The 11,808-nt window shown below is 37.5% G+C and overlaps 1 protein-coding gene across 2 annotated transcripts; it reads left to right on the forward strand.

Annotated features, from left to right (window-relative positions):
* Positions 1-35: 35 nt before the first annotated feature.
* LOC145492649 (angiomotin-like) lies at positions 36-11,449 on the forward strand. Of its 2 annotated transcripts, XM_081472068.1 has the most exons (14): positions 36-269; positions 560-610; positions 1,851-2,213; positions 2,481-2,641; positions 3,387-3,531; positions 4,823-4,863; positions 5,165-5,234; positions 5,960-6,105; positions 6,910-7,164; positions 7,766-7,833; positions 8,125-8,259; positions 8,748-8,905; positions 9,846-9,919; positions 10,305-11,449. In XM_081472068.1, exons 1-14 carry the CDS (start codon positions 194-196, stop codon positions 10,350-10,352), a joined length of 1,791 nt encoding a protein of 596 aa, XP_081328194.1. In that variant the 5' UTR covers positions 36-193; the 3' UTR covers positions 10,353-11,449. The 2 variants fall into 2 exon arrangements, 1 of the variants encoding a protein (XP_081328194.1); XR_014050041.1 differs by lacking the exon at positions 10,305-11,449 and having other exon boundaries at positions 8,748-9,089; positions 9,846-9,920.
* Positions 11,450-11,808: the final 359 nt, after the last annotated feature.

The following is an 11,808-nucleotide window of genomic DNA, read 5'->3' on the forward strand; positions in this document are numbered from 1 at the left end:
GCTTATTGTTGTATGGTCATTAAAAAACAGAGCCAGAAGTCGACCTCTCGTTTTCTTTCATCTCAATGAGTTCTCCATTAACTTCTGCATGGAGACAATGAGTTAATGAGGTTGAGGTTTTGCGGTTCCTAGTTGCATTTACTTGGACCAAAAATTATAAGCCAAAAAATCAACGTGCCCAGAATCATTTGCAATGGATTGGAACGTAGAAGAAGTTGTTACTTGGTTAGCAGACGTTGGACTTTCAAAGTACGCCAAGAGATTTAAAGGTTGGTAATTTTAAACGTAGCTACTTTAACTTTTCGGATATACGCGCCTAAAGAAATAAGCGCAACTCTTTAATGCTTGAAGAGTTTATCGGAATTTAATTTTACCAGCCGTGTAGACCGAAGTTAGCTACACAAAACTGTCACAAAGTTGTGCATCATTCGATACAATCACTTACGTTTTTATAAAAGTTTTTATCGACGTTTTTTGTCAAAGCTGTGTAATTTTTGCTGATATATTTCGCTCGCTTTCACAGTTGAGTTTTCGTGTAATAGTTGTAAATTTGTTTCAGGTTTCTTGGTGAATGGAGCTGTCTTGGTGCAAATGGACGAAACTTTACTTGGTAAGTTCATAGCGTCAAAGCTCTCCCTGATGACGCTGACACAACTTATCTTATGGCCGGTCTATATATCCGTTCTTATTAATCCCCATGAGGGCTTTTCAAACGTCTCTCTTAACTTGTGTCCAGCACACTTATTTTAAGTGAGTCTGCAGGCATATCTGCCCGAGGTAATGGCTGATATGTCTTTCAGTAGCCTTGAACTTCTACTGTGTAAACAAACTTCCATTAGCAACCAAAGCACAGTGTCCACCACAATAATGAAACAGTTATCTTAAAATGCTCAGTATTTCACCGGATATATCACTGAGGCTATTACAATGTACACGATTAGTACAAATTGTGGAACTAGTCCTGTATTACAAAGCCGATTGTGGCTAATACTTCAAATGTTGTAGAGTTTATACGCTAATTAGCGACGGTATAAAAAGAAAACTAACTCTCGCTATTGTTTGTATACTTTATAATTCGTGATATTGTATTACAGCTTCAGTTTCAATCGCAATATCTCCCAGCAGGTAATGCCTAAGTCTATATCAACTCGGTCAGTATGTTGTAACAAGAAAATAAATGATTTTTATTGTTTTCTCTGCCTTATAAGATAATTATTATCCGTCTTTGAGCGAGCTAAGTTTTCGATAATTATTCCACAGCAGCCTTTTGTTTTCGAATCAGTGTGTTTGCCAGAACAGGTAAAAGACTAACAATGGATAAATGTATTATTTCCCTTCAGCCATAATTGTCATTATCTTCTTTGGCGTAACGTTTCATGCTCCACTTAAGAATTAGCGATTTCATGCAAATCCGAAAAAGTCACGAGAACGCTAGTTCGTTGTTCGCAATTGTTTATATTTGTATCATTAAGTGTTTGTTGGCACTCTTTGTATGTAAGTATGACAGAAAAAAATTGTTTTCTCAAATTTAACATTGGAGTAGTCTTTATGATCTGTTATTATTGAATTCTACATTCTGTTCGGACTGTTCGATTTTCATACGAACGCAAACTGTACTCAAGCTGACAGTCAGCTTATGCACTTCAAGTTAAATTGTCAACCGTAAAATTTTCTACCCTAAATTCAGAAGATGAATGTCCATTCCAAAGTCTTGTCAATCCTTTTTTCTGTAGAGGTAGGGGAATAATTGCAAAATGTCTTTCTGTACACTCCAAAACGACAAACTCATCAAAACCACCTCAGGATCAAAACCAACTCATCTTTCCACCTTTCTTCCTGCTTTTCCCTAGACGACCTTGAAGTCAAAGATCCTGGAGACCGGGAAATTCTTCTGAGGGAAACCACTAGGCTGGCCGCGACAAAAAGTGACAAATCACAACTCAGCGAAATACAAGACATGGCTCAAAGAGGACACGTTTTAGACACTCCTCTTATTACTGTAAGCAATTTTGACGAAGGTGACGTCCGACCAAGATTGGTTCTTTTATGTGACGACGAAGACTTTCCGTACAACAAGCGAAAAAAATCGAGTGACGAATTTATAAATCAAAGAATTATAAATTTGGCGTACAGCGATGGAGAAGAATCAACAACGGACGGCGGATCTGAAAGAGATTTTAGTTTCAAAGACAGCGACGAAGAACATGATTTTAGTAAGTGAAGTATTTATTTTACTAGGCAGAAATATTCCTCTGCCGAAAATAAACGATTTCACTTTTTTATTGTAAGGGTATTTTGCACACATTGCGTGCCTATGGGATTCCGCGTTGTTTGCACTCATCCCGTCCCTTCCCGTCCCGTCAAGAAGATCAGCTTGAGTGTATCGTCAATCTTGCTACTGGAGGGAGTGGATGATTCCAGTAAGGATTGCCAAAGTAAAAGAAAGGGTATTTAAAAAATATTTATTTCTCTTCCTGTAGATATTTATGACGAAGATAAAGACGTCACAGATGATTCGACACCGGTTGCGTCAGCAGTTGCGAGCAGAGCGACACAAATGGTAGAACTGTTATCTCGAGATAATGTGGCACTGAGAGAAAAACTGGAGAATGTCTACTTCAAGATGAATAGCATGCAAACGGTAAATAAATAAAAATTTCAAATTGCGTTCTCTTGCGTTCTTCGCTCACAACAACGTCCGGGAGCCAATGGGAGCGAAGAATCTGGAAACGAGACTTGTAATTCATTGGCCAAAACACGGATATCAAACAAGGATATCATAACTATATTAATAAGAATATTTTACAATGGGTATTACATTTCTCGAGCACTCATTGGCGGGGGTTGTTTGTATCACCAATATCAATTATCTATTTGTTAACTATGGTAGACATAAAGCTGAAGTCGTCGCGCGCGTGACCGTAAAAAAAGAAAACACCAGCCTTTTACGCGTTGTCGACAAGTTGCATCTCAGCGCGGAAATTCTTCGAAGAGTGAATCAACTTTTAGTCAGAAAGATAAAGTACGTCTTCATCGTAGTTTGACGACGAAATTAATCGAAATGGATTCTGGTGTTTGTTTTGCTTTGTTGAAAGTAGCCGATGAGAGTGGATCAAAACTCAAGGACAAGTCAGTGAGTATTCTAAAAATCTCAAGGTCTTGTTTCAGAGGTTCTGCTAAGAACATTCGTTTTTGTGTTATTGTAAGTAGTTTGAAGTAGGCGAGGCCGCGATTTTGACAGCCTATTTCAACTTTGACGAAGAACTTTGTTCGAAACTTTTGCGATTTTCTACCAAAGAGTAATGTTTTCGATTTTTATTCTTTTCTATGTTTTTATGTTTATTACGGAATTTAAAAATAAAGTCAATTCTTGTTATATATTGCAGCTTGAATGCGAGCTACAGAGCATGCGCAGTGCGTACGAAGAGCTACAAATATCGTTTCGGAAACAAGAGGACCTGGAATACAGTACTAGAACAAGAATGGAGTCTGAGATAGGCAAGCTACAGGAAAACAACAGTAATTTAAAAGGTGAGAATGTGTTCGGCTTATAAACGAGAATTCTTGCTTATAAAGTCTGCTCTCGTTTGCTTCAGAACTTTATTTCACGACAGAAAATTCAAAGCTTAAAGTTTCAAATTTATAAGATATCTTTCCCTTTTTCAGAGACTTAATATATTACTGTACACAAAGAGCTGTCATAACAGCATGTGGCAGGACAAATAAATATATTTTCTTGAAGCTAAAACAAAATGAAACTATGGAAAAAAGAAAAGAGGTGCAGCCCCAGTTTTATGAATAATCACTACTAAAGGCGGCTTCGTTAGAGAGGAAGGGATTTTGACACTTTGAAAGGACATTGAGTGTGAGGCTGTTTGTACGGTTTTGTTACTAAAACAGTTTTGCACACAGCAAAAAATTTTACAAGAGGCAAATAATTAACTTCCTTTTTGCATCTAATAATCTGAGTTACGAAATTTCAAAATATTTTTGGGAAATGCGAGTGGCGACACAAAACACGCTATTTAAAGCTAAGTTGCTTTGTAGTTATATTTGAGCGCGAATATGGTAAAATAAAATAGTACAATATTTTTAAGCGCGTTTCTTAAAACGAGATCTTATAATAATGGCGAAGCAATTAAAACAAGTGGTGTTAAATGCAACGAGACTTCGAATTCAGAGTGTCTAGAATAGAAATTAAATTAAAATGGATGGCACAGAGTGAACAAGATTGGCAGTTGGTATTGCAAACATAACAACTTTGTTGCTATAGACCCAGCAGATTGAAAACCAACTTTTGGCTCGCAGTTTGTATGAATACTGGATTCATATTAAACACTTGGATACCCGAGTTTACAGCATTAAGTGGATATCTTATTTTGTTTTTGTGTTCAACTCCTCGTAAGGTGTTAAGTAAAGAATCTGTCAAAACAGTAATTTACACATCAGCTCATTTTCGTGCCAATTTGTGAACCACTCAAACACGGGCGTAAGACATGAAATTAATGGATCGTATGAAGCGTGATAAAGAAGCTAAGAAAGCTGATTTATTGGTATTGTGTGCGCGAGAAGCACTTGAAGTTGCTTTAAAGTGCGACTGACTTAAGTATGATTAATTTGTATTGATGTAGTAGGACTGAAGACTACGAAAAACGTCATTTATTGACAATGAAATAAATAGAAATACTGGACAAGATATTTTAAGAATATGTTTTGATAAGGTGAAACTTATGCCGATAAAGAACATTTTTCTTAGACTCTGTTATTTCGAGATAATGACAGTAGAGAGATGCTATCTTCTTATTTCGATATCTTTCCACAGCTGAGCTTGACAGATGCGGAGATGAAGTCGAGCAAGGAAAGGTAATTTGCTTAAGTAGAAGCCAGAGATCGATCTTAGGAAAAGTTGTTGACAAATAGTTGTCATGAACAGGCCCTCTTGTAAATGGGAAAAAAACGAAAAACGTAGTTTTCTGTTGCGACGTTTCGTCCACCGATCATCCTTTTCACGTGTTTTTACTGCGTTCACTCACTCATTTTAGAAACGACATTTCACATCATCTAAATTAGTATGAAGCAAGTATTTGAGTGCTATATTATCTATTCTATTCCTCATTCATTCAATATCAACGCCATAGCCATGTTTTGTCTTTTTTCTCGACAGAAGTCACTTGAGAATTTCAGAAGCGACCTAAAACTGAAGAATGAGGTCATTCGACAGCTAATCGTTCAAAGTAATGCTACAATATTCCTTCTGAATTATAGAACTTGTATTCCTCGTACCCTGCAGACATATATGTACACCCTAGGCCTGACCCTATATACAGCCCTGGCTAATAAAGACGAATTAACAAATGAAACGAATTACGAAATCTTCAAATAAGGGAAGATTTCTTGTTGCACCAACAAATTCTGAGAATTAACATTAAAATAAATATGGCAACCATCAAGGTTAATTTCTCGCTTGATAATATCGTTCAGCGCCGATATGTTGTTTTGGCGCTGGAGAGGAATATCATTTCACTTTACTTTTTTGGAAATGACATGATGGAATTATGACGTTTTCTTTGAAGATGGGTTGCAGACGGAATAACAAGCAGTGAGGCTAAATTCGGAGTAAATATTTGCTTTTTCTCTTCGCCCCCCTACGCGTTGTGTTGCTAGGTTACCGCATTTGGCAAACTATTGAGATGAGCCTGGTATCTTCACTGCGGTGAAACTGTTTCAGTGCAGATGTGCTAACCATTATATTAGGTGATCCCATACTTTTACACCTGAGATACCACAAAATTTGTTACTGAGCTATATCTATACTGCTCTAAGAGGGTTTTTTAAGCAAACGTTAACGAAATGATAAGAAAACTAGGACCTAAAAAATGCCTTAAGCTCGCTGGCGAAAATGTAGCACAAACATGGCCGTACTTTAGTGTTACATTGTCGCGATATTTTCTTGATTTAGGTAACAACTTTGCCGCCACAAGAGACGATTTAGAAAATACAATAAAACAACAAAGAAATCAAATAGAAGAACTTGAAAGAGAAAAAGATCGCCTGAACTCGTCACTGGTGCAGAGTCAGGAGAGGATATTGTACCTTCAACAAGAGGTGAGCAAGTGGTTTATAAACACTCAAAATAGCTTCGTAGATGTAAAAAAAAAAACTCCAGGATATGGCAAAAAATATACGTTTTTGATACATATAGAACAAGCAAAACATAAGGAACCCGTCCTGGTTTCTAAATGCATAATTGACTAGACACTTTCTTGTACTTAACGGATGGTAATGGGGGAAGTTTCTATCTATAACTAACTTACCTTTTCCTCTCCTGATTATTTTCTCTTCCGCATTTCACAACTACAAAACTATGTTCCTGTTTTTGAGCAACTTCTGTAACTTTTACAGCTAGTTTAAAGAAAAGAGTTATCTCCAAATACAGAAATTTCGTTTTTCACCACCGAGTGTAATGGGAATACAAAGTGATTATGGCGCAGTTTTCAAATGAGTGTCGTTAAAGGACTTAAAGCAAAACTAAAGTAATCACTCTAGCCAATCACAAAGGCCCCAGACAGTCCAGTGAACCAATCAAAACTGGAAGCCAATACATGTAGCTATAGTAAGGAGAGGTGCGAGGAAAACGTGTGCGAGCAAGTCGCAATTGGTTTTGGTTTTACTTCTGAAGGACTGACAAAATGGCCAGAGATTTTTAAGCCAAACACCTAGCGCCGTAATACAAAAACAAAGTAAACGAGAATTAATTTGCGAACTCGATTAAAAACCGTTTTAAAGAGTTAAGTGAATTAGTCCGGCTCCTATCTTGAATGTCGAACATTTTTAAACACATTGTAAACGCAGAACGAAAATAAAACAGAATATACTATTATTCTTACTGTCGGGTAACATTTGTTACAGCTCAAGAAACAACAACTACACACAAATCACGTGATTCCTGATAGTAAGACACATGGCCTACACGTGACGGAGAGAAGCGCGGTAAAAGACGACACGTGTTTAACGAATGACGAAAAAACGACACATCACCGGCACACAAACTCAGCTGATGAAGGGATAGCTGAGTTAGATGGACCAACAAGTGTACCTGTGTTGCTAGAATTGCTGAGAGAAAAGGATGATAGAATTCAAGTGCTGGGGGAAAACATATCACGGGTAAGAGTTGACAAACAAATTTTCATCCATTTCATGTACTTTTAAGATGGATCGGACAACTATTATTGTTCAATTCAGTTCTTTATTTACGCTATATAGGGCATTTAGATACATTTTATAAGGTGAAGTTATGAAAATAGTAAACAAAATTAAGAAACATGAAGCCGTAAGGAAATAAAACTTATATGTGAGAGATGGTCAAATTATTAAGGGCTTTCTGGTTGTTCACCGCCATGGTCAAATAAATGGCAGCATAAAAAGTTAATTCAGCTAAGCTAGACCTACATACACTACATTACAGCGTACATACACTGCATCCACACCTATATAGCTACAAAATCAAACAACAAAGTAAAACATGAAGTTTGATTATTCATGCAGAAGGTGGCATTTGTGCTCTTTCTTAAAGATATTGTTGGGCAAACTTAATTCTCAGGGGTACAGATTCCCAATTATCATTATGCGGAAACTTTGACTTTGGTGTTAAACGGGTTAATAGTCACACGTTTGATATTATGAGTCCATCAATGGCAACTTCTTTAAGAAGTTACTGTCACGATACATGTTAACATTTGAATATTTCTTCTTTACTCCCTTTTAGCTTGAACAAACATTATTACAAGAAGGTACCTCTAGAAATTTGGCCATTCGAGCAGTTTCTGTGCCAAAGTAAGTTTGTTCTACCATTTGGCATCTTTTTTATGTTTTTTGTTTTTGTTTTTATTTTTGGTTGGTTGTTTTTTAGTTCTAGTCAGGGCCGTAGAATAATTTATACTAATCAATTCTCAAAGCGAAATAATACCTCCGTCAAATGCCAGAAAACATGTAACTAGTATAAAGGACAGGACAATCGGTAAACGCAAAAGTAGGGGTAGATACGCCCAAGAAGATGCATAACTACGAGAAAGCCTGGGAAGCCGTGTAAGTTTTCTGAAAGACGTATTTTTATTTTTCATCCAGGGAGGCGCGGATAGCTGCACTGGAAAAATCAATAGAAGAACGTGAAAAGATTATCACTGAATGCAGAGGACAAAATCTGAAATCTGTCGAAGAGTTGTACGTTGCTAACAGACGATGTGCAGATTTAGAAGCCATGTAAGTTTTTTGGAAACCCTGTTACATGTAATACGGTCACCAATGTGCCATGAAAATTTAGCCGTATTAACGGGGTGGCCGGGGTGTGGTCAAATTTCATGACTGATCTGAATTGAGTGACGTCTAAACAGATATGTCACAACTGTTCTTTAATAAGTATTCGAAATGTAGATATGATTAAAAAAAACTTGAAACTTTAATCAGTACATACAATACAAGATGGACATAACCGGTTTGAGTGGCCGTATTAACAAGTAAAATTATAAAGGATTATACAGGTTAGGATTTCAGAATATGGCCACTAGCTGCATTAAGGGGGTTTTCTAATAAATACTGAAACGTATGGGCGTTTCGCCGGGACAAAAAAAGTGGCCGTAATAACGAGGTAACTGTAAGGCGCGCTTCCACAGTACTAACACCAAGACTGCCAATTTCGAGCACACTTTAGTTTAATATAAACCTGCTATCTGTTCATTTCTCCATTGTAGAATCAAATCACTTCACTTACAGCTGGCAGAGAAAACAGCAAGACTCTGTATTCTACAAAACAGCGATGAAGAGGAACCGAACGAACCAGAATGGCCATTGGACCCAGCCTTCTGTCGGACAGACTTCGCCCAAATGAAAGACCTGGCACTAGACTCGTGTTAGTACTATGAATTAACAGTTTCTTAGTACCTAAGACAACTTCTTTGCACTGCTGGTCGCTTATAGTGACGCTAACCTTGAAAGTTCTCAATCTAGACATCGAGGACCAGGGATGGCGCAGTGGTGAGAGCACTCGCCTCCTAGCAATATGGCCCGGGTTCAATTCCTACCCGGTGTCATAGGTGGGTTGAGTTTGTCGTCGGTTCTCGCCTTGCTTAGAGGGTTTTTCTCAGGGTTTCAGTACGGTTTTCCTCCCTCCGCAAAAACCAGCATCTCCAAATTTAATTCCACCAAGATGGAGGACCTGCATGAAAACCAGTTAAGGCCGATGTGGCTTCCCCTCTAAATATTGCACTTTATTTGTAATTTATCGTTTCACAACGAAAAAAAGGCTATATATATGAATTATTTCATATAAACTTCACATCATTTCACTCCTCACGGGAAGATATGAACTCAATTAATTGACCTCGCTCCCAATGTGTGGCTTCATAGCTCAGTTGGTAGAGCATCGCACCGGTATCGCGGAGGTCACGGGTTCGAATCCCGTTGAAGCCCTGATTTTTTTCAGGCTTCTTCTTTCCAATTGCTTAAATTGGAAAATTAACTGCGATGATCATTCTTCACTTTCATCTACAACCGCAGTTCATATATGAATTATTTCATATAAACTTCACATCGAAAAATACCTCGATAACCTATGTACTTGCTTACGCGACCCTTCGCAGCCGCCACGGTGCTTTTGTGGACAAGGTAGATGTTTGTCCGCCATTTTGGATATACTACCCTACAATTGCACTTTACGCAAAAGTTTTCAAGAAACTCCTAATATGCTGTTTCCATAGAACGATCCTTCATCGCGTTCTCGTAGAAGAAACAACAATTGAAAAAGGGCATAAGGGAGACTATAGCTAATTATAAACACGTTTCTTTTTTAGATGCAGAATCACTCGACTCAGGAATGTCACTTACTAATGCAACGGATGTAAGACACACAGACCCAGAATTGAAGGTATTTTATAGAGTATCTTAAATTTTAAGAGTATATATTGATAAATGGTTATCTGTAACAGAAGCTGGCAGACCCGAACAATTCCATACAGATGACATATACATACTCCACAGAGATTTGTGGATTGTCTGTGATTGGTTGTTGGGCAGTCATTCTTCAACTTAACGACCAATCAAAAGACAGATTCTTTCAAGACTACGTAATGTGATCATTTTGGCTATTTTTCAGTTTTAATAGAACCCTATGTAACGAAAAGGTTATGTTATTTTTCTCTTGATGTAACCTGATCACGCGGGCTAGTGGCCTATCGGCTAAAGAAGTTTAGAAACCCTGGGTCATTACGTAAAAAATAATTTTTAAAATAATAATCTTTAACTTTTTTCAGGCAATCGACGAACCTGACCAACTGTCGGTCCACTATTGGTCTGTGTAGAAGTTCTATCATGGCTGCAGCTACGAGGACACATCCAGAAAGAGATAGTTGTCTAAATTGTACAGAATATGGTAGCTTTGAGCGCTGTATTTAAGTTACGTTTAATTTTAATTTGTACTAACCCCAACGTTCATCAAGCCTTGTTCCAGCGTCCTCTTAGAAAATGATGACCAACCACCGAAATGACCGCCATCTTGAATGTGAATTCTTGATAACGCCCTGGGAACGAGCTTAGAGGGGAGGTGCTCCTGCAGTAATTTTGTTCCAAATGATATATGCCGAGTTTTTCACATCTAAGTAGCGCCAAATTAAAAAGAACTTAAGTATTATCGCTTTGTATTGTCAATAGACAATTTGTGAAGACAAATTACTGGAAAATATATATTTATTTCGTAAATTATTTCAAGAACAAGTTAACCGTATACAAATAGGAGTTTAATTATTGTAAATTTTCATTATATCTAACAACATACTGATTACTTCGGTTCTCAAGATCATTCGTTCATTAACTAATACAATATCACAGAAACACAAACAACAAAAAAATCAACCTAATGGAGGGAACGGTTTGGAAGCTTATTTATGCCACATATGACATACATTAGTAAATGAACGGGAATCATCAAAATTAGCGAGTTCTTCGTTCAGGCTTAGAAGCTCTAGATAACATAAATTTAAATTTAATTTATTTAAATTTTACTTGTGTCTTTCCGTGGTTGTCGTAACTTTGAAGTGCAGTTTTTTTGTGAACTGAAAAGAAAAATCTAGGTGGAAAATTATGTAGAAATAAAAAGCTTAAAGTTTGTCGTACCTTTCATTGTTTTATAGAAAGGGTGGGACTGACAAGTCTGACAACATAGCTGACAACCAGCGGCGGGTAAATAATGAAGATATCCGTCTTAATCGCGGCATTTTGGAAATCGTTGAAGAGAAGGCCCTGGGCGCGAGTTTGATTAATGAAGCATTCATAGGTAGTGGATTTTTTCGCCAACTTTCGCATGCAGTACTAAGCAACATCCTTTCATAAAAAAGTTACTCATGCTATAAGCCTAAGCTTGAAAGCCATTAGGATCATCTGTGATATTTTCTTTTCTCAAATTCATTTCAGTATTTTAAAAGAATTCTTGTTTATTGATAATGTCCTTTTCATTCTTACTGGTGTACCAGCTCTCCCAGGTTTGAGTGTATTTCTTTTCCCTCTGCCGTGTTTTTCACCAGGAGATCGTGCTCCCTCAAGTCTTTCCGCCAGTTCTTTTTCTAGGCTAGCTGAAAGTGAAAGTTGCACGAAAATTGATTTGTTTATTAGCTGCCTTCTGTATGATGTAGATGAGAGTAAATTAAAGTCTGCAAAGAGCCAATTGGCCCGTCAGACTCTAGTTTCAGTAGCATGAAGCGTCAAGGAGCATTTCTACCTCCCCCACCCCTCCCCCTCCTCTCCTGGATGGCATCCTAGTCC

This window comes from Orbicella franksi, chromosome 7, assembly GCF_964199315.1.
Source record: "Orbicella franksi chromosome 7, jaOrbFran1.1, whole genome shotgun sequence".
NCBI classification, from domain to species: domain Eukaryota; kingdom Metazoa; phylum Cnidaria; class Anthozoa; order Scleractinia; family Merulinidae; genus Orbicella; species Orbicella franksi.

Excerpts from the sequence above, each read along its gene's own strand:
- LOC145492649 (XM_081472068.1), top strand. The coding sequence starts at position 194 with ATGGATTGGAACGTAGAAGAAGTTGTTACTTGGTTAGCAGACGTTGGA. Across the intron at positions 270-559 it reads GTACGCCAAGAGATTTAAAG|GTTTCTTGGTGAATGGAGCT; the intron begins GTTGGTAATTTT and ends AATTTGTTTCAG. Across the intron at positions 9,920-10,304 it reads ACACAGACCCAGAATTGAAG|GCAATCGACGAACCTGACCA; the intron begins GTATTTTATAGA and ends AACTTTTTTCAG.